We start from the raw sequence: 25,449 nt of genomic DNA on the forward strand, positions 1-25,449 counted from the left end.
ATCTTTAAATCTAGAGTGAAACATGAAAATTCTTGACACTTTTCACTCCAACTGTAACTTAAATTCAGCCACACTTGTGTTGCTTTTTGCAGATTACTTTCATAAGTTGCTACAATATGTTCCATTCTTCGCAAATATGAATTATTTATTTCTTTCTGCAAAAGTCAGACCTAACGATACGATGAAGCAACAAACGCACGACTTGTGGGCGGCAGCACCAACACGGTCCCCTTGTTTTTTTCCTTCCCCGTTTGACGTCACAGCTTCCCTTTTCACAGCGCAGGGAGAAGGTCGGGGGGCCGCAAGCACTCCCGATCTGTGCCAGACATGGGCTCCGATATTTCTGGATTCATAGTATAATGATTTACTGGTTCTTGTGGCTAAACAAAACACTCTAATAATTGTGAGAAAGAAAAAAAAAAAACGTAATTCTTGAAATAGCTCACCGTCCTGCGGCTAGGATCTGCATAGCTTGCAGAATGGAGCCTACACACACACACACACACACACACACACACACACACACACACACGATTGTTGCATGTCTTCTAACGAAATGTGACAGATTTTTTTTTCAACAGATACGCTAATTAAGCCACCGTCACACCAAATATCAACCAAATATTTTCCAAGATGCCAAAATCTAGACATTTCTTATTCTTATTTTGCAGCAAAAGCAAGTGGTAGAAAAATATCCTATCAAGTTAAAAGGCGTGTTGTTATGAGGAAAAGATGTCTCGGCTGGATGGTACACCAAATAATGAAAGGCCTTGGCCTGTGCAGGTGTGGAACGTGCAAAACCAGTTTGGGTTTTGGGAAAGCCGTATCCATGCTTTGATTTGCTCGGTATTAAACACAAACAAAGACTGCCAAACTAGCCAATGCGAGCTACAGCTATAGAGTGTAAATCATCCAAATGTACTGATCTCTGCCCATGAATCAAAAAATTCTTAAACAAAGCTCATGGGAGCTGATGTTGTTGTTCTTAGCTGTCAGGAGGCATTTCAGAAAAGAACTTTTGACTACCCTGAGTGCGTGCAGTTGAAATTATTTTCTATGTTGAGGTAATTTGAAAAGATTAAACCCGCTGCAGCATTTAATCAGTAGATTCATTATCAACACTTTCAAGCGTTAAGACAAGAACATCCCGGTGGCATCAGGGACTCCTCGACGAGATGTTGTTTATCGAGTCAAGGGAAGCTTAGCAAGGGACTTTACTAAATGTGGTTGTTCCACATTTAGACCCGCCATTTTTCAGGCCAAAACACAACAAATAAGTACTAATTAACAAATCTTGGACACAGTAACCCACATAGTTCACTGATCCCGGTAGAATATTGTCCATCGGCCTTTTGCAATCATTGTTTGTACTTCAGGGCCGTGATAACACAATCCATTAATGACTTACTGTAAAGGAAGAAAGAGTCAGGAAGAGCATTCAATGTAACTTATTGTAATTTATCAGCTCGATTTTTAAATGCAAAGAAAAGAATTCCTATCTGTAATAAATTAGTCACACTCAGGTGAGATTCAGAATAGATACCTGAACCCTCCTGACACACAGCTGTGTTGTCACATTGGGAACATTGTGGGTTATGTGAGCAATGCAGACGCTGGCCGGTTGCCGGTCAACTATTGATTCTCTATTGTGTCGTCAAATTGCAGCAGTAATGCAAAAGTATCTGGGACTGATGAAAAGCATTGTAAAAACAGGAACTCATTGTAGTATCATATTATCCGTTATGTATTGTTTCAAATGCTCCCATTTCACTGAATGCTGACTAAGATGTACTAGTTGTAAAATAAATGCATTTTTCACCAATACAAATCAGTAATACAAATTATTTTCCTTAACTTGTTACCACTGGACTTTATTTTAAAGTCTTTTGTGTCAACATTTGTTTTTTTGTCAAGACTGAACGTTGTTTTGGCAGAAATCGTGGCTGTGCATTTGTCATTACCATTTAACGTCTGCTCAGTGGGAGTCATGAGTGGACATTACAAGAGCTGCGTGGACTTTTTGATTGCATTTTTGCATACCAGACAGTCCGTATCAGCTCTCAGCGAGATATTTTTCCAGGATTGCTGGCTGTTTGACTTTCAAGAAGGCAGACTGGCACCAATGGAAATATCCGTGAAACCATGGAGGAGGTATAGCATGAGAGCACGTGTTTGAACTGCAAAGAGGTGCGTTTGGAGGGTAGTAGTTTTTGACTTTGACATATTGACAAGTAGGAAAAATGTTTTTCAGGAACGGACAGATAAATAGTTGAGGAAAATGTATTCAAGAGCAAGATTCGCAACGTGTTTAATGTGTGAAATTGACATTATCTACTGGTGACGTTACTAAAAATATAAAGACATCCACGTCAATAGAGTCAGAGTTGACAACCGTGACACAGAGATTTTTTAGGAGTGTATTCCTTCCCGTTACATCAAACTTTTTTTTTCTCCCTCCTTCACCCAATGCTTTTAGAGTTGCTCAGTCTTTACATGTTCTATTTATGCGCTGACACGACCCTGGTGGACTTTAACAAAGAACTCAACCCCTCTACACCAACACACACACACACACACACACACACACACACACACACACACACACACACACACACACAAATATTGTCCAAGTCAATATCAACATCGAAAGACAGATTCATATTCATATTTAGAATTTCACATGAACTCTTTATCAAATTTATCTTCTCTAGTTTCATCTCATTAGTTTTCCTCCAGACATTCATTTTGCTCACATATTGATAAAAAAACAAACAAACAAACAAAAAAAAACATATATTTTTTCAAGTCAGCATCAAGTCAAGTCATGTAGTTGTGAATTGGAAGACTGCTTCTTTTTGTTTTGGCTCTTTTCTTTCTTACTGCATCGCTCCAGTTAAACTGCTGCAGCATTAGCAGCCGGTACAGTGGTAAGACACTGATGATGGGGACAAATGGGCGAGGCATCCATTTACAGTCGCGTGTCTGCCCCTCTTTTGTTTTGAGGTGAACAACAGACCTGCTGTTGTTCGCCGCAGCTACGGGCCTCTTCATGGATTTTTCTGGAAACGGTCTGTTGGAGCATCGGCTGAGTGGTGGAGTCAGGTGAGAGAGAGAGAGTGAGAGAGGGAGGGAGGGAAAGAGAGAGAGAGAGAGAGAGACTAGCTACAAACAATTATTCTCAACAGTGGGGTGACACTCAGGCCAGGACCAACAGGGAGCCGAACCAGCCTGCAGGCTTATTAACATTCCTCAAAGTCACAGTACACAGCCAGTCGTACAGTTTTGCGGATCAACACCTCATTGCTCAGCGGTGAAGAAGAATCCTGCTATTGACGAAGCTTATAATCTACCACAGAATTAGTTTTGTATGGTGGGAATTCTCGCACAGAGTGTGGGTGATCCTTCCTCGGAAAGCCTTAAGGCCTGTGTGGAAAGTTTTAATACAATCTTGCATCTCATTTTCATCGAAAATAATTCAATATATGCCTCAAATCCGCTGCCTCTTTTCCAAAAAATTGTTATTTGTACTAATTATTAATTGAGAAGAGTTGAAAAACATTAATTGGCTTAAGACCAGAGACTGCAGTTAAAAGCTTGTTAGTTGTTCACAACAAATACTTTTTGTTTTTTTGATTCTGCAGACTGAATCTAATCTTCTCAAGATCAGATTAAATTTATGCGCTAGCCACGTTCTCCTTAGTTGCAGTTCTTGTTCTTTACCTAACCTAACCTAAACTTACCTAAACTAACCTAATTGTCTAATTGTCTCTCTATTTATATTCATATTTATTGACACAATAACTTTTGCCCTGCTGTGACAAAAGAATTTCCACTATGGGGATCAATAAAGTTTATCTTATCTTATCTTATCTTATCTTATCTTATCTTATCTTATCTTATCTTATCTTATCTTATCTTATCTTATCTTATCTTTACCTAACCTAACCTAACCTAACCTTTCCTTATTCAGATTTAACTTCTGCTGCTGATATTATAATAACTAATATTGAACAGATTGATAACTTTTAGAGTTGTAAAAAGTACTATATTTTATCATAGGAATACATATTCTATATTTCAAAAACTGAAGCATAGTTATTGACTGCAAGATTCTTAACAGCTCTTCTTGTAGTCTATGTGAAATAAATGCAATGTCCTGGTTACTTTTGGTCACGATATTTACCAATTTGAATATAATTTCCAGATTCTGGTGACTGGCTGGAAAAGCAAGCATTTTTTTAATGGTGTTTCTGACAAACGCGTGTGTATCATATCCCACTAGACCAACAGAGTAACACTACAGTCTACACTGTCAATAAGGTTAATCTGCCAAATATTATGTAAAACACCATGCCTACAGTGATCTAGTTTCAACCAACTAAATGCAAAAAGTTAAAACGGCTAAAATGTATCTTAGACAGAATTTCAATAAAAAAGCTACGCTCCACATTTGCAAAATTGCTAAACACCCAGCTAAAAATCCACTATATTATAAAGCCACTGCCATGGTTGTGGTATGTATGTTTTATATGTGTGTATGTGTGGATCCATGTCTCTTTGGTAAACTACACAATAAACATACAAATAGGCAAATACTGATAAGCGATGCAGAATTTTTCCATAGTTTCTTCCAAATAGAAAGTCCTTATTTCCTGGAGAGGTTCATGTTTGGGTTTGGTTATAAGGTCACAGGTGAGAGTCATCAGATCACAACACAACAAGTTCAAATGAAGCTGAAAGGCAACAATACTCAAGGATGTGACACCTGCAGGGGGGATTTATATGCAGGTGGTGGAGCTACTGCAGTCTTCTGTCTACATTTCCACTTTGTATCAAGGCTCTTCTTTCACTCCCGGTCTGCCCCCCTTCATTTTATCACTCATCCGAGGATAAACACCAGTAGACAATGAGCCAACAGATCATTTTCAGCCTCAGGGTTATGCATCATTCAGACAAACTCAGCAGCTCAGCTGTTTTATGAGCTTCCATTCATGCAACAACACGTACACAATACTCCGGCTCATAGGAAAAAAAACAGACGAACAGAGTGGAGACGCGAGCCAAAGGAAGGGGCCTGTAAAGTCAGATTGGTCTCTTCATCGTCTGCACACTGATTTTTGTGAAGGGGTGAGATTGTCAAGATTGTGTTTCCCCTTTTAGAAGCGGTCATGTAGTTATTGCACATTCATACACAACTTGCACTTCCTTCACTATCGATTAGCATGTTTTAACTGATTAAATACTAACTCGTGCATCCCTTGTGTTAAACAGGGCCGGGTCCTCTGGTGGATGCAAATCTTCTGACGATCAGGCAGCTTGACAATCAGGAAATGTTGCCCTGATTTTCTTTTCTCTTTTTCGTCTGGCACAGTTTTTCATTAAGCAAGGTAAGCACATGCTCTTGTCTTACAGCAGATGCGTGGACACAATTCACATGACTGGATGCAGATCTCAAATTATTAAGAATATTGTGCCATATAACTTGCAGGCAATTTAGCTTAATTGCTATAAGAATATAGTTTCGGGGTGCTTCTGGCTGAACAGTTAAATATCTAAGGCACGTTTTATTGAGCATAGAAGAATCCAATTGCATTCTGTATTTGAAGTGTCTGTGAGGGCATTAAATTCATAATGAAGCATTATGCCTTGTTCATGGCTTCTAAACATCTTCAAGATTTCACTCAGGAATGGATTATGATACAGACTTCTGACTTGGTCCCGCCTCTGAAATATATGAACAAATTATCTTCTAAGCTGATATTTACTTGTAAATCTTTTTCCCTTCAACTTGGTCTACTTTTGCTGCATTTCTTCATCAGATGTCAACTGTGACAGAAAATGCGATGGGTGGCCTTTGGAATACAAGCAGAGAGAAAACCTACAAGAAGGTAAACGAGTTCTCCGTTCGTTCGAGAGCCCAATTTTGTGTAATTTTCTGTTCTTCTTTCACAAATATGAACTGGTTTACTTAATATTTATTTTAGAATAACATCAAACAGCAAGTCAAAATGTTCCTTACTTATGAGCCTGTGAGTCACAAGAGACCTTACAAATGTCCATTCATGGGACATAATGTCCTGACCCTGGCTGGAGCTCACTGCCAGAGATTAGTCAAGTGCCGGTCAAATTTGATTTAAGATGTCATTGCTTATGGTGGCTTTTCTCAGGATGCAACCCGTATAAGGCTTTCCACATTGCGTTCAGATTAAAAAAAGGACAAAAGTCTTTTAGTGGCCAGTCAGGCAAGACTATCCCTCAGCCATTATATGCTTGATGGTTGTGTTTAAAACCATAAAATCGTACTGTAGTTGCTCTTGGAGTTTTCACGACGAGTAAGCCTTTAAACACAGAATACCTTTGAAAGTAACTCAGAAAGAGACGGCGGGGTTGCGGTCCAACAACTCAGATAATTCATGTAATGTGTAAGGCAGTGACAGCCGGAGCTAACTGACTGCTTTTTTCCCCCATCAAGACAACGTCATCAGCCTTAAAGGGTGCCATTCAGCTCGGTATTGGCTACACAGTAGGAAACCTCACCTCCAAGCCAGACAGAGATGTGCTTATGCAAGACTTCTACGTGGTTGAAAGTGTCTTTCTGCCCAGGTCAGAGCAACATATCGTCAACCTTTTCAGACAAATGTTTATATTTCATGTATACATTTTCTGATAGAGGAATCCATGATCGAGAAGTTTGCGGATTGTCATTAATATAATAGCCAGATTTTTGCATGATATTGCATCAGATGCATCAAGTCATGTGCACATGGTAACAGGCTCTCTAGACAAAGAGAATGGAAAATTACGTCAAAGTTAAATGCTATTATTAGCAAAGTAAACTACTTGGTCCCGATCATCCAGTCCATCCAGTTTGTCGCCGCCAACAGCCTCCATCACCTTTTATGATAAAGTATATATTGCAAGGCATACAACTATGTTGGGGGATTACAGAACATATGTTAGTGTGCTGTTCCTTGTAAAACTGCCACATCACTTCAAAACAAATTTATAATTAAGGGATTCCTCTTTACACAGACAAAATCATCGGCCAAGTAAATGCTCTGTTTACAAAAGGTGTTGAAATGTCCCAAAGGTGCTCGATGAAAAAAGTAACATTTGCGAGTGTCTAGTTATGTCATTTCCTTATTTACAATAGGAATGGGATCAATTTTAGGAATTGATTCTCTTCAATTTATGCAATATATGACAGATGACAATCAGGTATTTAAATTGTACCATTGATGATTAAATATTCTACAAGGAAATATATTGTTGGTTTATTATTTGAAGATGCACCTGGATGTAGATAGTTGGTCCATGCACATACGTTCACCTTTTGTGGTCCTGTTGCTTGGCAACAACTGTATATTGCTCTTTGGTTTTGCGTTGACCCGAGTGCGATGAGTGTTTAAAACCGGCAAGCAGCTTGTTTAAAACAGTCAAGTGTGAAATGTAAATATTTCATTGCGTTTTTTTACACCACCTTAGTTTGCAGCAATGTCAAGCCATGATTAAGAGCAATGAAATAATGAAAAAAAATGTTCGAAACAATCTTCAGGAAATATGGTGTCTTGCATTTCCCCTCGAAATTCATCTCTCGCTGCACTGCTGAAACACTGCACCACTGTCCTCTGGCTTCACACAGTTCTGAAAGAGCTTCAGAGTGATGGATATGCTTCTCAAATTTTTTGCAGTTGTGTTTGTTCTGTCAGTATCTTCGTGCATGTATCTATGACAACCAGTGCACATCTTCTCAAACACAAGTAAATACACTTGCTGATGTCTCCGTGTGATAGGAATAAATCATTTCCAGGTGATAGGGTTAGGGAAATTGTTTCCATTCAAGGCATACGTTACCATCAAAACCCTTCTGTCACTGGTTACAGATAATTGTACTTGTTTTGACACTACGCAAAGCTGTCGCATTTCACTGTGGAGTACTCACAGGTGTTGTGTTACGCTGCAGGGCCATCTTGTTGCCCCTATTCGCTTACCAACAAGTCAGGCACTCGGTAGCCTACTTACCTAGAAAACGATCCAAGTTCTCAGAGTGTTCTCCATATTTAGAGTTGCCCTGGAAAACAAAACGTTCATTAACCCAATTTTTGTAGTCTGAGGGTTGGCCATACCGGTTTTTATGAGAATTTATTTAGTAAGACTTTACAGCTGAGTCAACTTACCGATGATTTATCCCTGCTGATCGCCACGGATTCAGGTTAGGTTGGTTTACGAAACAGTATTGTCAAAGCCAGTCTGACGACATAAGCTTTTTCCATTATATTCAGGACGACAACCCAGAAAAAAATTGGGTTTTTCCCAGCTCCTCACTTTTTTCTCTTCCTCTCCGAAGGCGTCATTTTTTTTCAGCGGCGCTGTTCTTTATTGTAATCAGAGCCCTTGCGTGTCTCCAGGCAAAAAACTATACAAGGCACGTTGTCACAACGATACTTTAGAATCTGGGTTCCCAGTTATTCTTGCTCGAAGGGAGGGTCAGTTGACAGACACGAAAAAATTCGAATTGGTAAACAGATGAGGTGTCGAAACTTTCTGCATTGTCCTTTCTGTTTGGAAATAACCGTAAAAAATTGCCAACCTGTCAAAGCAATAATACATTTAAGGTCTTTGTTATCATTCCTCATCTGAACTCACATACTGTTATGTCTTGTTGTTTCCTGGGGGCTGGGGGGGGCTCGGATATCATTCCACAGCGAGGGAAGCAACTTGACCCCGGCGCATCACTATCCCGACTTCCGCTTCAAGACTTATGCGCCTCTGGCTTTCCGCTACTTCAGAGATCTATTCGGCATCAAGCCGGATGACTACCTGGTAAGACCGAAAGCAGGCCATGCTATCACCGATCAATACTTGTTCAACGTGCACGTCTACCTGCCTAATATTTTTGAGTATGTTACCATATACGTTGAAATGCACGTTGGGTTTATTTACTGGGTCGTAAAAACATTTGGAAAGAGTCATGTGACCTCAGTCATGAGAAGTAAATGTAAGGCCTGAAGTTCCAAGCAGAAACGCATACCGTTTTAAATAAGTATGCATATCATTCATGTCTTGTGAAAGTCCTTATAGAGAGTAATTGAAAGGAAGACTGTTCAACGAAGCAAGTAATTGAAAACAAGACTTATATAACGTATTTTACACAACATCAACCATACTTATTGATGTTTTGAGAGAAAAAAAACACTTCGGATTAAAAAAAAAACAAACTGTAGTAGTTCTCGTGACAGCGGGTGTTTTCCTTTCAAAACACATAATAATGCGTTCATAGTTTCTATGCAAACATGGCAATACTGTTTCTGTTTGCGTTCAGGGGTGTTACCAGTGTAGCAACTGGTGAAAAGCTGGTTCTCCAATGTGAACTATTTCACTGTTTTTTTTGCTGTTTTTTTTTTCACCTTCAGTACTCTCTGGTAAATGAGCCTCTGATTGAGCTGACCAACCCTGGCGCCAGTGGATCTCTCTTCTACCTAACCAGTGATGACGAGTTTATTATTAAGACTGTCCAGCACAAAGAGGCCAAATTTCTGCAGAGGTTACTTCCTGGATACTATATGGTGAGACTCAGAAAATCTCTGTATGCAGCTGAAAGTGTGACAAAACTGAAGTACTGTGTATTAAATAAGGGTCCATTATTCCTCTGTAATACATTTGAGCGCAAAACTCTTGAGGAGGTAAGGTGCATTTAAAGTTCAGTTTCATGTTGCAAGCAAACACAGGCAGCTAAATTTTGCTGCCATTTAAAAATGGTGTTTTCTGTTGGGTTAAATTATCTTGTGACCCCTCCATTAATGCGATTCAAATTGAATTAGCTGCAAAAGAAACGGCGATGATTTTGGCTCACCGCTTTATTATCACCAGCATGGGTTATTTTTAAAAAGTGAAACTATTTATTTGAAAACAGAGCAGTAATTTAGATGGGCTGAGAGCTGCACTGCATCAGGAACTAAAAAACTGCAGACAAGTGGAGGATATTGCGCAGTACGTTCTCGTGAAATTAAAATGGAAGCTGGTTCAGTGTATCACTACTTTAAAGGCCCTAATGGTCTTCTGAAATTATACATTTTGCCAGTATTCACATGTATCATTTATTGGGTTATTGCAAGTCCTGCGTCCATTAATACTGTTTTCTCACTTCTTGCATTAATCTGTACTTGAAGCTATGGACTGGGTTAATTTGGTTATTTGTCATATTGTGTCTGACTGCACATCCCACTTGAATTCCCTGAAGATGTATGTGGTGGAACTAATTTATTTTTCAAAGTTTTCTGAATAGTGGTAGTGGCTGTACATCATAAATGTCTTTTTCGAAGTCTATGTAGTTTGGTGATTTTGTGCTAAAATTACCACTATTTTGTTAGTGCACAAGAAAAGTTTTAAAACTATAACTTGGTTAGCAGTAAGAATTCTACCCTGAAATTTGTAACTTCAACCAGTTCTGAGAAGCTTTCTCTAATTGTCTGCAGTAGCCCAAATATGCCCAGCTAAGTAGTTTAAGTCAATATTTTAATTTCCTTTAAATTTACATTTTAAATTGGTCATTTACATAGAGTCGATTTGAAAAGTCGCGCATACGTGACTACACGTTTGTTTGCAACTCACTTTGTTTGCTACACCCCCTCCAAAAAACACAAGCTCATAATGGATAATTTACTTAAAATATTTGGACTTTAAATTTACCGGTTACATTAGATGCATTTGACAGTAATGTTAATGTTAATGTTATTGTTAATGTTAATGTTAATGTTAATGTTAATGTTGATGTTGATGTTGATGTTGATGTTGATGCTGATGCTGATGCTGATGCTGATGCTGATGCTGATACTAATGCTAATGCTTTTTTTTTTATTCAACCTTTATTTAACCAGGAAAAAAAGTCCCGTTGAGATTAGAAAACTCTTTTACAGGGGAGTCCTGGCCAAGAGGCAGCAATAAGTTACAGACAGAACAATATACAAACAGTTAAAAGAAGCAATTACATGCTAATGATGCTAATGATAATGATAACGCTAATGATAATGTATGTATATGTAAATGTGTGTATTGACCTTTAAGATTAATCTATCTTGGTAATTTACAATAACATGTTTTTTTCTTTGGGTAAATAGAACCTGAACCAGAATCCACGCACCCTCCTGCCCAAGTTTTATGGACTGTACTGTATCCAATCAGGAGGCATCAACATCCGACTGGTGGTGATGAACAATGTGCTGCCTCGCTCGCTTAAAATGCACTACAAATATGATCTTAAAGGATCTACTTACAAGAGACGGGCATCCAGGAAAGAGCGAGAGAAAGCCTGCCCGACGTTCAAGGATCTGGATTTCCAGGATATGCATGAAGAAGGGGTTTACTTTGATGCAGAAACATACAACAACCTAATGAAGACCCTCCAGAGAGACTGTCGGGTAGGTGCAAGACAGGATTCAAGTATTTTATTACGTCACTCCCTTATTCACTCACAGTCATATGTGAAAGCTGCAAAGTCAAAGTTCACCCAGCTCACCAGGTACAGTTAAGGGTTAAATTTCATGCTGAATGACACTGTGACTGAGAAGAAAGGGGTCAAACCAGCAATTTTTTTAACATTCAAATTAAAAAATTAAAACGCGTTCATGTATTTGTGAGGGGAACCCCTGTGTATTTGTATCGCGTTCTCAGTCTTAGCTCTGTTTGCCCCCGGCTCTTTCTCCTGTCTCTCCTGTGTGCGTTGCAGGACATGACAGCTCCTCAAACATTGAATGTGATTAAGATATGATCTTTGTGACCTTAGGAAGAATCGGCGCTTTTGAGAAAAAAACAAAAACAAAATGCATTCCTCACTTTTTCGCTGTGCAGATGGTGGGAAATATTGTAAGAGAATAGTTCAGCTGACTGTTTATTAGACATGATCTGATTCGGGGTTCTGTCAAGAAACAGACAAGTAATTCTTCCAGGAACACAACTTTTTTTTTCTTCTGAATTTACGTTTATGCTTTGAACCAACTTTCGTCAATCAACAGAGGTTTGATGTGTCAAAGACAAAAGAAATGTGACTGAAAGTCTGGGAAAATTAATGAAACAGACAAACACAAGTGGATTGGTTTTCTGACATTGTTCGATCGGCATTTTGAAATGAATTACGAGCTACACACACACACACACACACTCACACAAACACACTCAACACTTCCTGACTATCATTGCTTCACTATCTTAAAAGGAAAAGTGTCGTCCTCACAGACTTCTCAGTAAAATCAGCCCTTTGTATTCTGTTGGTCAATCTCTCCTCAGTTATGGCACTTTTGTCATCAACGTGTTATCATTAGCTGTCATGTTTTTTTTTAAAAGTGCAGCCAGAGTGACATCCTCCACCCTTGCTCAGTCAGTGTTTACTTTTTAACCAAGCAGCACTCTAAAATGTATTGTTTATTTTCCCGTGTGCATCGTATATACTGGCTTTCTTATGTTCTGTATGTGTGTGTGTGTGTGCGGGAGCTTTGGAAACTGTACAGTTTTTTTTTTTTTTTTCATGCCTTCCTGTGCTCGCCTCTCGATCGGGCGGCGAAAAGCTCTCTAAGCAGAATCTCTGCGTGTTTCCATGAGTAAGCAGCTCACCCTTTCACCCCAGGAGAGGCTGCTGACTAAAACATAGAGGTGGGGGTCAGCAGAAGCCCCTGTAACAGGGCATGGGGAGTGCAGAGGGAGTGATTAGGGCGGTTTGTTGTCCCATTAAGATGTATGTTGGTTTGGTGAGATCATCGAAAACGTATCCGGTGTTTTCCAGAGCAATGGTTTACATTCGATCAGCAGAAAACAGAGATATTAGATAGCCAGGGTGTTATTCTGAATATACATGTGCCTTTGGACGATTGTCTCTGTATTGCCTTGCGTCTCTCTAAATTCTCACGAAATTCTGCAGGGTTTTGGTTGAGAAATTGAGATCAGTTTTTTTTCGCTGAGCTAGATTGGCTGAACAACAGGGTCACGCTCTGTCTGAGTGTCGGTGCCAGAAATATTTCATGAAGATGTGTTTCTCACTGAACAATAAGGGCCAGAGTAGCCAAAAAAAATAAACATTAATGTATTGTATAGTTCTCTATCCACTCAGACACACTTCTCTCTTAACACGCTCTTAACATGGAGATTCAGAGCTTTAACTATGATATAAGACTCTGATTTCACTTGCATAGTTCACAACCTTTATAAAAACTAGCTATTATCTAACCAAATCTGATGTTATCAAGTTTATTTACGTGTGTTCATTCATACATGCATAATGTACATACATAATGTAACTTATATTTCATACGTGTCAATATGTTTTTACACGAACGAGCAGGACAAATATAGCTCTTCTCTTTCTGCTGTGACAGCTCGATTGTTTGCCTGGGAAACCCGGAGCTGCGACGCACAGTTATGGCCTTCTGTAGGCAGGCTGGTGTGTGCCAGCCTTATTCAAAATGGTTGCGGGTTGAATAGGCTGGGGGAGTTCAAGTGAAGGGATGCAAATCGCTGATATGGAAAAGAAACAGCTTTCACAAAAGTCCCTGTGTTGTTTGAGTGAGTTATTAGATGTATTTTGTGTTGTGATGGGCGAGAATGAATGTATCATTATTTATTAACCATTTCTGGGGTGGGTGCAGAATGGATTTACGCTCTAGTAAAATGATCCTTAACGACAATATTCCAGATAACTTCCTCTGATAGCTGGAGGAAGGATGTGTTATTTGAAGTGTTATATGTAGAGTGAAGGTGAATATATAAATATATATACTGCTCAAAAAAATAAAGGGAACACTTGAACAACACAATGTAACTCCAAGTCAATCACACTTCTGTGAAATCATAGTGTCCACTCATTCATTTTAACTTGTTTTAAGGACATTACATCAAAGTTGGATCAGCCTGGAGTTTGTTTTTACACTTTAATTTTGAGTGTGAGTCCTAATCAGACCTCCATGGGTTGATACAATTGATTTCCATTGATCATTTTTGTGTGATTTTGTTGTCAGCACATTCAACTGTGTAAAGAGCAAAGTATTTCATCAGAATATTTCATTCATTTAGATCTAGGATGTGTTTTTTAAGTGTTCCCTTTATTTTTTTGAGCAGTGTATATATATATATATACACATATATATGTATATATATATACACATATATATATATATGTATATATAGATAAATTTATATACATATATGTAAAGCTAAGGAGACGCTTTTCTAATATGTTATGTACTGGTAATATTTTTCTAAATTTCTTTGAAATTTGAGACAGAATTATTATTATGATCAGTATAATTATTATCATTATTATAAAAATAGTGCCAACCTTTCTTTCCACTGTAGGTCATAAACTGGGCTGACTACCTAGCTGCCAGTAAAATCCCAGTCTGCGTCTCTTTAGCCCCATTCTGCCAAATAACTGCGCCATTATATCACTTTGAAGGGGGAAATAGACTCCCGAAAAACTCAAGGACCCCTCGGTGTGTAACACTTGGATCGTTGTACAGAAAATACCGTGTTTACTTTCGCCGAATGTGGTTCAGACAGAGATTTCCTTTTACTGGTTGTCTGGTCTTTGAGGTTCGGAAGTGTGACGGCAATGAAATTCTTTGAGGGAAAACATTTCTTCGTGACGCTGCTGAAAGGTCAAGGAGCCGAAAGTGCAGCAGCCAGTCTTGACATCGGTTTCTCAAGGGTTCGAACGTGTCACAGAAAAAGCGACTGCATTTTTATTTGGCAGTGATGCTGTTTTGCTTCAGTAGACGGTCTCAATAATCAAATGATTATGTTGTTTTTATAGGTTTTGGAGAGTTTCAAGATCATGGACTACAGCCTGCTGCTAGGAGTCCACATCCTGGACCACAGCCAGAGAGAGGGGCTCGAGCAGGGCCAGGCTGGGGGCGATGGCAGGAGACCCGTGGCTCAGAAAGTCCTTTACTCGACTGCCATGGAGTCGATCCAGGGAGACGGCAAGGCAGCGGAGGCGCTCACCACAGATGACACGTGAGTTGGCTCGGCCAGGGAAAACACTCTTTTTTTATGCGCGAGCGTTTTCGCCACACTCTGCCCGTGTCTCTGGCACATTTGTAAAACTACACGTCTTCCTCGGAAAGGGAAACTCAAGCCCGCTCTTGTAACCATAGCAACACAAACACATACACCGCCACCTGTTTTGTATATTTACTCCAATTTACACAAGTGCATAGTACTTAAAGTGCACCTTTTATAAACACTACTAAAGATGCAGCGGCTCAGAGCCTCTATTTGAACAGGGTTTCAACACGGCTGAAGAACAAGGAGCCGTTCTCTAACCGATGGCATGTCTTTAAATCCGTCACAGGATGGGTGGTATCCCCGCCAAAACACACAAAGAGGAGAAGCTGCTTATCTTCCTCGGCATCATAGATATCCTACAGTCTTACAGGTAATCATTTTTAAGATTTTGTGGTGACGCAAGCCCCCCCGCCGTTGCATTTGAGGTGGGGAATAGAACGGTGAATCATTCAAGGACTGTCGTCAGTGTCAGTTATAAACAGTAAACATGTGACAACTAAGTGGGAATATGTCAGAATATTTACAGGCCAGAGAACAAAAGCTACGATTCTTTTTTTTTTTTTTTTCGCATCCTGCATCGATGGACATCGCGTGCTGTCAATTTTTACGTCAGAAGCGCATCTTCAATGCTTACCTTTTTTTTAAAATATGTGATGTATTACGACTAAAACGCAGTACAGTATGCGATGCTGAGGTCGAAACATGAAGTTCTTATATAACCACATATGTTTGTTTCAAGGCATCTTGTTTTGTTTTCTCTCCCAGACTCATTAAAAAGTTGGAACACTCGTGGAAAGCCCTGGTGTACGATGGCGTAAGTTGATCTCCGGCTAAAAATCTGACATCGCTGCCTATGAATAGGCTCCTTTGTTCGGTCATTTATCCTTGCCCCCCCCCCCCTGTTCTCCGCCTGTCCTCAGGACTCCGTCTCGGTGCACAGGCCCGGGTTCTATGCCAGCCGCTTCCTCAAGTTCATGAGCACACGAGTCTTCAGGAAAACTCAGTGTGAGTTTCGCGTCGTAACGCCGAGGAGGAAACGTAGGCCAAAAAAAACACACACACACAAAGAGCAGGAAAGGCGGTGCACGTTGAGTTTTCTCTGATCTAGCGCTTGGCATCGCGTGTCGCATAACGTTTCATTAGTGACATGTATAATTTCCTTGTATTGTCTTCCTGATCAACCAGAATGTTTGACATCTTTATCTCTCTGATCTCTCTTCTTTGAGCCCCGTCGGAATCAGGATTTGAATAGCAAATATGTTTTGTTCATTTGTTGAAGTAGCAACCCCCCACCACAACCCAACCCCTTTTTTGTTCTAATTCAACACTTCTACAGCATCTGATTTGACTGATAATCGCTCAATTCACACAAAGACTATTCACTCAACCCAAAAGTCTTTACCGACAGGTGACAGACACAGAGGAAAATTACCCTCTCTATTTCAACTCAGACATGATAGATAGATAGATCCTCTGTTCTTTTACCAAATCCAAAACATCCAATCCCCAGTCTATTCAATAAGAACATCGTGAAAAATCAATGTCAACAACAAACAGTTGCATGTCGGCGCTGTTGTGTTACGCTTTAATATCTACGTCAAATATAGTAACAATGTTATGCAACGGCGCGGGAAGCCTTTTGGAAATAAACCCAGCTGAGGAAATGATTCGAGGATTTAGCTTCCCTATTAACCGTTGCCAAGTCCGGTCACGGACAGGATTTCATTTCATGCCCTCCCTGGGAAGCTGGGCAAAACATGGCTCCTGGGACATTTGTTTCATTTTCATTATTTACTTTAATACATTATGGTTACTGCTTATATTGGATCACCAGGCTTAATTCATTAATTAGTAAGTTCTTTTTAACATCCCATTATTTTCCTGTTGTTTGCTTTTTTCTCTTCCCTTTTGTCTTTTATCTAACCTGTTGTTTTTCGTTTTTTTTTTTTTTATTCCGCAGTGATTCGATTCTCCCCTTCAAAGAGGACCCGATCGTCCATCCCGGCCCTGAAATCGTCGTCTCAGGAGATCCTTTCATTGCAGGCAGATGAAAAGAGCGAGGGGAAAGGCAGAAGGGACAGGCTGGGAGGAGCGCGCAGCTTGGCCAGTCTGGATGGACAAGGTACATGAATCAAAATGAGAATCTGAAATCTCAAGAGGAGTTAACGCCATTTTTAGTGTTGTTTCCAAGTCAGTGAATCTTTAACCCCTCTTGTTTTAAATACGATTGTGACGTAACAGCTCGGGTTAAATTCCAGGATGTGGCCATTTTAGTGGTTTTAGAATCACCCGATGTCCAACAGCGGCTCCAACATTTTATAAAATAAAAGCCGCTATGAACATCGGAAGTTATTCTCATTTATTACAAGCTGCAAATCTGACACGGTATTCAAAACTTTGTGTCCAGCAGAGCACGAAGGAGATAAACAATACAAGGGTGATAACAGTGACAAGCTATCTTACTTCCTACTTCTTTTTAAGAAAATTGTGTGATTGGCTGTCTGACCTGCGTTTAGTAATCAAATTAAATGTGTACGTTCAGCGTCTTTGGCTGTTGTTATGCAACTGACTTAATTTCCTCATTGGGAATCAAGAGATGAACGGGGAGATAACACTGAGAAAAGTACAAGAAGTCGGTTTCCATGTAACAGTTTAATCAGGTAATTTAAATCACATTCTCATGCCTGGCCTTGTCTCGGCTATTAAGGCCTATTAAAGTGAGTCCGTGATTATCCGCGGCCCGGTGCTGACTGGAATTCGAAAAGGCCGAAGACCCAGCTACTTATCGATCATCGCAGCTTCATAAAGTGGCGTTGTTGAGACTGTGCAGAAGTAAGATTGAGTCTAATGGAATCAGTTTGGAATTATTTCCTCTGGCTCCAGATCAAGGAACCAGGAAGCTGAGCTTCCTGGTCTGGCTGTGTCCACCAAAGACAAGCTTCTCTTTTTAGTTTTGACAATGGAAATGTTTTTATCTTAGATAGTGACTTGCCAAAAATGCAGAAGGTATGGCACTGAGGAACAATTCGGTGTTTTGAAAGGATCTAAACTTTGGATAAAACCTTGCACTGGTCATTGGTGTTTTTTTTTCTTTACCAAAAATTACAATAACATCAGGACGAATACCAAGAAAAAAAAACCCAACATGGCATATGGAGCCCCGCATCAATAATCTGCAACTGTTTGTATGACTTTGGCCTTCCCAACAGCAGTTAATTCCTCTTCAGTCTTTGCACGAGTCGGTTTCAAGGCAGAACTTTAAACAGCTACATGTCGAACAAGCTTAACCTTCCGGCCTAAATTGAACAAGTTAAGACTGCTTTCCATGATTTTCCTCTCCTTTTCCTCTTCGGTTTCGAGATTCGGTATCGTAGCGACCGAATCGCTCAGCTTAAAAGAACGGCGGGCCTTCGACGCACCACGAGCTGGGAATTTTTAGGGGAAAAAAATGACCCGCTGGAGTTCGCCAACACGGAACCATGTCGCACTCCGTTACCAAAATAGGTCTGATTTGCTAAAAGTTTCTCATAAAAGGAATTCGCTGTCCCCCTGAATTGAAACCCCACCAAATGGTAGTTTCAACGTAAATTGTAGCTCTGTTTAAACCATGAAGCTACGAGTTCATAGGAACTATGGCTCCGTCATACCAAAATATACTGCTCAAAAAAATAAAGGGAACACTTGAACAACACAATGTAACTCCAAGTCAATCACACTTCTGTGAAATCATAGTGTCCACTCAGGAAGCAACACAGTTTCAATTTGACTTGTTTTAAGGACATTACATCAAAGTTGGATCAGCCTGGAGTTTGTTTTTACACTTTAATTTTGAGTGTGATTCCTAATCCAGACCTCCATGGGTTGATACAATTGATTTCCATTGATCATTTTTGTGTGATTTTGTTGTCAGCACATTCAACTGTGTAAAGAGCAAAGTATTTCATCAGAATATTTCATTCATTTAGATCTAGGATGTGTTTTTTAAGTGTTCCCTTTATTTTTTTTGAGCAGTGTATATTCATGTTGTGCGTGTTTTCTCTCCTCAGCTGTTTTCGGCTCATACCTGCGCCCAGACCTGGTCCCTACAACCCCCTCCTTCTACGAGGGTTCCTCCATGGGAACCATCTCCATGTCTTCCATTTTTGTCAATGTGGACAACCAAACAGAGGAAAGGTACGAAGTCTGCACTGGTCTCCTATTTTTTGTGTCCCGGTTCCTCTAGTTACTTTTATTTCCTGATAGCCTCAGCCTGAGATGAAATAAAAGAAAGCCAGTCTGTAACTTATCAGTCAAAAGCAGAGCTGCTAGATCACACACCAGAGGGAAGGCCATGCCAATTTTCCAGAATGAACAGACATGCAGTCTCGTGCTATTGTTACCTGTGCTTGTACTTCACGGGGCTGGATTGCTTGGTGCGTCACGGAGGAGGCGGCTCAGCTGGCCCGATAGCATGTTTTCAAATACGCTCAAACAACAGCGGCGGTAAGATAAAGGACACGCAAGCCACGATGCTTAGCTTTTTGTAACATTTTTATAAAACTGAAAAAAAACAACAAAAAAACCTCTGTGAATCTGCAAAAACACTTCATTTTCAACGGAAAACTTCATTAAAAAGCACAACTTTATCCCATGTGAGTTATTATTGATTATGAACCTTTACAAATGAGCTTTAATGTAATAATCAGGTCCCGAGAGCTGATCAAAATATGACTTTATTGAACAATAATCCGTGTGTAATATTATTACAGTGCCACGATATAATCCTATAGACACAATAGTGTAGTTCTCCCTCTGCCCAGCAGTGTCAGGTTCAACTGGCTTAATGCCCTGACAACTACTTTCATAAATATTTAAACAGAGGCTTTGTCATGAATGCCATATTCCTGGCAGGGCGTTGTGACAGGAGGAAAAAGCAGGGTAACAGCAAATCCATGATCTCCATGTGTCGAACCCAAGAGGAAATGTGCTATTAGTGTTCAATTTCTTTTTAATTCCCCCCCCTGTTGACATCTCTAGAGAAGTTATATGGCGTCACATAATATAAAACAGAACTTATACCGTCCCCTAGCGGGTAAAATCAGTACTTTTGACAGTAAAACTTAACATTTTATAGAAAGTACACCAGACCTCTTCATCACCTACAAAAGGGATTCGCAAAGTAGGGAAGACAAAATGTTTTTAAAGTCGAGAATCATTTGAGTACCTTGTTTTTAGCTATAATTATGGCAGAAGTAAAAATAAATCTTTTCCTTTCGGCTTTTCCCTTCAGGGGTCGCCACAGCGAATCAACTTTCTCCACCTAACCCTATTCTCCGTATCCTCCTGTCTCACACCAACTACCTTCATATCCTCTCTCACAACATCCATATATCTTCTCATTGGTCTTCTTCTAGACCTCCTGCCTGGCAGCTCCAATTCCAGCATCCATCTACCAATATATTCACTCTCCCTCCTCTGTACATGACCCAACCATCTCAGTCTGGCTTCTCTGACCTTCTCTCCGAAACATTTAACATGTGCTGTTCCTCTGATAGACTCATTCCTGATCCTATCCATGCTTGTCTTTCCAAAAGAGAACCTCAGCATCTTCATCTCTGCGACCTCTAGCTCTGTCTCCTGTCTTTTTGTTAATGTCACTGTTTCTAGTCAAATGCAGCGATCCCTCGCTATAACGCGGTTTACATTTCACGGTTTCGCAACTTCACGGATTTGCATCGTGCATCGTGTTCTGCATTCTGATCGGATAAAAGGTCGCCCCGCTTCTTCTCTACCTGTGCGTCAATAATGTTGCAGTTTAATATGTACACGTACGTAAAACAGCTTGCCAAATTTGCATTACGTACGTGCAAATTCTCTTGCAATTTCGAGTTTCTCTAAAACCCATAATGTTGACAAAACGCTCCGGACCGACAAAAGCACCTGCGGCAGGGCCCAAAAGGCAGCGGAAGATGCTATCTATTGCAGATAAAGTTAAATTTCTGGACATGCTAAGGGAAGGTAAAAGCTATGCGGCTGCAGGTCGGCATTACGGAATTATTGAATCTTCCGTTCGTTCCATAAAGAAGTATTGTATAGTGATTGTAAAAAAAAATAAAGGTTTCTACTACACGAATTTTGCCTATCACGGGTTCTTTTTGGAACGTAACCCCCGCGAAAAACAAGGGTATACTGTGCTGTACAGCATTGCTGGTCTCACCACTGTCTTGTACACCTTTCCTTTCATTCTGGTTACGATTACGTGGCCAGAATGAAAAAAAAAAAATCATAATGCATCTCCGGTATTGTTCAGGGGCCGGGCAAAATGTGGAGGCGGGCTGTATCTGTAGTTTTGGGACCGTTGATCTAGACTGTTGACCCTAAATACTTGAAATCCTCCAATGTCTTGATCTCCACTCCCTGTAGCCTCACAGTTCCATCCGGATTCCTCTCATTCACACACATATATTCTTTCTTGCTGCAGAAGTCAAAATAAATACAGGTTTAATTTCAAGTGAATATTCTGTTTATTATGTTTGCTCATTGGTTCATAACTTGATTTTTGGCGAATTCAATAAAACAATTTAAAATTGAAAAAAAATTGTTGTATAGATTTAAAAAAATACGACAAAAATATCCAAGTTTGGATTGATCAGATGACCCATTCAGGTGTGGTTGCGACATTAACAGCTTTTTTGATGCATCAGACCCTGGAAATGGAACAATCTTTTATATTGTAAGACCTCATTTCCTGTAGTGCATTGTTTCCAAAATTGAAAAATGGTTGTCGTTACGACACAATCTCAAGTAAACTTTATTAATTTCCTGTAACGCTGTGTTTGAGTCTTCCTGTCGTGTCTGACAGGATCGCTCTCTTACTAACAGCCTATTTCAGTTGCGTCAATGAGCAGAATTTTTTCACCCGTGCAATGTTTATCCAACTGGCTCCAAGCAATATTCTAACATTCTTCAAATGAAATCTGTTTTCTAGAGATGACGCTGCATCCAGTTCTACGTTCACATTGGAGGACAGCGCCATCTGCCTCACTTCAGAGCAGAGCACCATGGAAATGGACAATGACCGCGATGACGGATCCGTTCTTGATGTCTACTTGGTACGTTGGTCCCACGTGAAATGTTTCTCACGCGCCTGACGGCGATTTTTATTTACTCCCTCTGTTATTTCCTTCTCGCCCCATCTACAGTGAAAGGAGCAGCCCAACAAACTTCCATTTCCTCCTGCCAATCATCAGACAATCAACACACTCCATTGGACTGGTCATGTTGACCTTTTACTATTTACTTTGCTGCTACATTCATGTTGCCACTTGTATTGCCAACTCATAACTTGTTGCCGGCCTGAAAGAAGGCACCGACAGTCACAGCGAAGGACATCTGTAATTTCATCATGTAATATGATTAGCATTAGGCTGTACTGAGTGTTGCTTTTTAGAGCATGTTTCAGTGCAGTGCCCTGACATTTTATGTATGTATTCTGTTTTAATAGCCTACACAAAGATATAAACTATTTAATATATAAACAAATGAAAAAAAACAAAAAAAAAACAAGCAAGTTTTCCTTGGCATGGATGTGGCTCAGATATGGAGGTGTGTATCAGCCCAAGGAATCTTTAGTTAAGTCAAAATGTGTTAATGGTCGGGACGACATTCACAACCCAGCATTTTTAGTCCTTTAAGGACATGTTGCTATTAGGATGAATATAAAAACAAAAAAAAAACACTTTCCTTTCTGTTGACCAGGCAAATGAACAACTACTTCAAAGTTCGCATCTCCATTAGTTGCTGATCAGAAAAGAAATGTTTACAGTGGATTTACAGAGTGACAATACGGAGCAGGATATTGTCACACGCGTTGTAGGACTCGGTCCAGCTCGCCCCACCGGCTAGCAAGGAAGAAGAAGGAAACACATGAACAGCCTTGATTATTCTGACGTTCCAAAGGTCAAACACAAGACTGTAGCACGATTATCGCGGCCATCTCATCCTTCATGTGCTGTTATTCGCACAGCCCCGATATGAACTAAAGACTAGGTCAGGTGCTACTGAAGAGCCCAGTGAGAAAAGACAGTTACTTCATCTTGGATGAAGTACAGAGCGGAGGGCTGATGCACTCACTCTTGATTAAAAGGCACTTGGGACATCGGTTATTATTACTGTAAGTGATCTTTTCCTCTTGAGACATTGCTTATGTCGGGTGGGCCACGCGACACGAGCACAGACTTGGACGAGTGAACATGCACTTTTTCTTCAACAAATGCACACCTCTGTATGTCAATAATAGTACATGTATACAGAGACCATGAAGGAACATTGTAGATCATCTTGATGTGGAGCTTATAGTTCTGTGAGGTTTGCGTCATGACTGAAGAAGCTTTTACTCAGGATATCCTTTGATACTGAATAACTGTGTCCTCTTCAAGCAGTGGAGACGTGAGTTTTAGAAGCTGTCCGATACCTCTTCATCAACAATAGATCCAGCTATAAATGTAGAATTCCAAGATCACATGACAACTGAGATCATAATTTATTACATACATTTTTAATATTTTACCATTTTGCTGAAAAAAAAAAACTTAATCAATGAATGTAAAGACAATGCATATTTATATAAAAGAGACTCCTATAAATAAACTGTTAAAATTCAGTGTCTTTCTTTGTTTTTGTACAAGTGGTAAGGACTGGGCAGCACATTGCTGTATATCAAATATTGCCAATTACATTGTTATGGATATTTTTAATCCTGAAAGGAATTACTATTTTTCTAGTATCCAGATATGGATCAGATATGGATAGCCTCACCGTTCCACCCCAGTTCCTCTCATTCACACACATATATTCTGTCTTGCTGCGACTCCTTTCCTCCTCTCCACCTCTCTAGATTTTCCTCTACCCGTTTTCTGCTCTCACTACAGATCAAAATGTCATCCGCAAACATCATGGTCCATGGGGATTCCTGTCTAACCTCATCTGTCAGCCTGTCCATCACCATTGCGAACAAGAAGGGGCTCAGAGCTGATCCCTGATGGAGTCCCACCTCCACCTTGAACTTCTCTGTTACCCCTACAGCACACCGTACCAGTGTCTCACAGCTAGCATACATGTCCTGCACCAGTCTTACATACTTCTCTGCCACCCCAGACTTCCTCATACAATACCAGAGCTCCTCTCTTGCTTTTGTAGGTCTACAAAAACACAATGCAGCTCCCTCTGGCCTTCTCTGTACTTCTCTATTAGCATTCTCAACACAAATACTGCACCTGTAGTACTCTTCCGAGGCATGAAGCCATACTGCTGTTCACAAATGCTGACTTCTGCTCTCAGTCTAGTTTCCACTACTCTTTCCCATAACTTCATTGTATGGCTCATCAACTTTATCCCTCTATAGTTGCCGCAATTCTGCACATCCCCTTTATTCTTAAAAATAGGCACCATCACACTTTGTCTCCTTTTTTCAAGCATCTTCTCACTCTCTAAGATCCTGTTGAATAATCTAGTCAGAAAATCTACCGCTGCCTCTCCTAGACACTTCCACACCTCCACAGGTATATCATCAGGACCAACTGCTTTTCCACTCTTCATCCTCTTCAATGGCTTCCTCACTTCACTTTTACTAATTTGTGCTACTTTGTGGTCTACAATAGTCACCTCTTCTACCCTTGCCTCTCTTTCATTTTCCACATTCATCAGCTCTTCTATGTAGTCTTTCCATCTTCCCATCACTCTTCTAGCATCTGTCAATACATTTCCCTCTATCCTTAATCACCCGGACCTGCTGTACATCCTTTCCATCTTTATCTCTCTGTTTCGCCAACCTATATAGATCATTCTCATCCTCCTTACTATCCAACCGAGCATACAAGTCATCATACGCCCTTTGTTTTGCCTTTGCTACCTCTATCTTTACCTTTCGCCGCATCTCCCTGAACTCCTGTCTGTTCTCTTCAATCCTCTCAGTATCCCAATTCCTCTTTGCTAACCGCTTTCTCTGTATATACTCCTCCACTTCCTCATTCCACCACCAAGTCTCCTTATCTACTTTTCTTCCAGATGACACACCAAGTACTCTTCTACCTGTCTCCCTGATAACACTAGCTGTTGTTGTCCAATCATCTGGAAGCTCACCCTGACCACCCAGGCCCTTTCTCAACTCCTCCCTGAAAACCATGCAACACTCCTCCCTTTTCAGCTTCCACCACTTTGTCCTCTGCTCTGCCTTTGTCCTCTTCATCTTCCTTATCACCAGAGTCGTCCTACAAACCACCATCCTATGCCGTCTGGTTACACTCTCACCTACAACTACTTTGCAGTCACTGATCTCTTTCAGGTTACCTCGTCTATACAAGATGTAGTCTTCCTGCATGGTCCTACCTCCGCTCTTATAAGTTACCCTATGTTCCAGTT

General features: G+C 40.2%; 1 protein-coding gene across 1 annotated transcript in view; it reads left to right on the forward strand.

Moving 5' to 3' along the window:
* pip5k1bb (phosphatidylinositol-4-phosphate 5-kinase, type I, beta b) overlaps positions 1–23,692 on the forward strand; it is a 29,667-nt gene extending 5,975 nt beyond the window's left edge. Inside the window, exons 2-15 of the mRNA XM_086174016.1 lie at positions 5,272–5,387; positions 5,820–5,888; positions 6,473–6,603; positions 8,706–8,823; positions 9,414–9,566; positions 11,118–11,417; positions 14,798–15,000; positions 15,338–15,421; positions 15,817–15,865; positions 15,972–16,056; positions 17,012–17,173; positions 19,098–19,224; positions 22,019–22,142; positions 22,233–23,692. Coding sequence (XP_086030142.1) covers positions 5,820–5,888; positions 6,473–6,603; positions 8,706–8,823; positions 9,414–9,566; positions 11,118–11,417; positions 14,798–15,000; positions 15,338–15,421; positions 15,817–15,865; positions 15,972–16,056; positions 17,012–17,173; positions 19,098–19,224; positions 22,019–22,142; positions 22,233–22,235 — 1,608 coding nt within the window. The 5' untranslated portion in view covers positions 5,272–5,387 and the 3' untranslated portion in view covers positions 22,236–23,692. The remainder of the gene's footprint in view (positions 1–5,271; positions 5,388–5,819; positions 5,889–6,472; positions 6,604–8,705; positions 8,824–9,413; positions 9,567–11,117; positions 11,418–14,797; positions 15,001–15,337; positions 15,422–15,816; positions 15,866–15,971; positions 16,057–17,011; positions 17,174–19,097; positions 19,225–22,018; positions 22,143–22,232) is intronic.
* Positions 23,693–25,449: the final 1,757 nt, after the last annotated feature.

Source organism: Fistularia commersonii, chromosome 26 (assembly GCF_037954325.1).
Source record: "Fistularia commersonii isolate RoL2024-O1a breed Wild chromosome 26, RoL_Fcom_v1.0, whole genome shotgun sequence".
NCBI classification, from domain to species: Eukaryota; Metazoa; Chordata; class Actinopteri; order Syngnathiformes; family Fistulariidae; genus Fistularia; species Fistularia commersonii.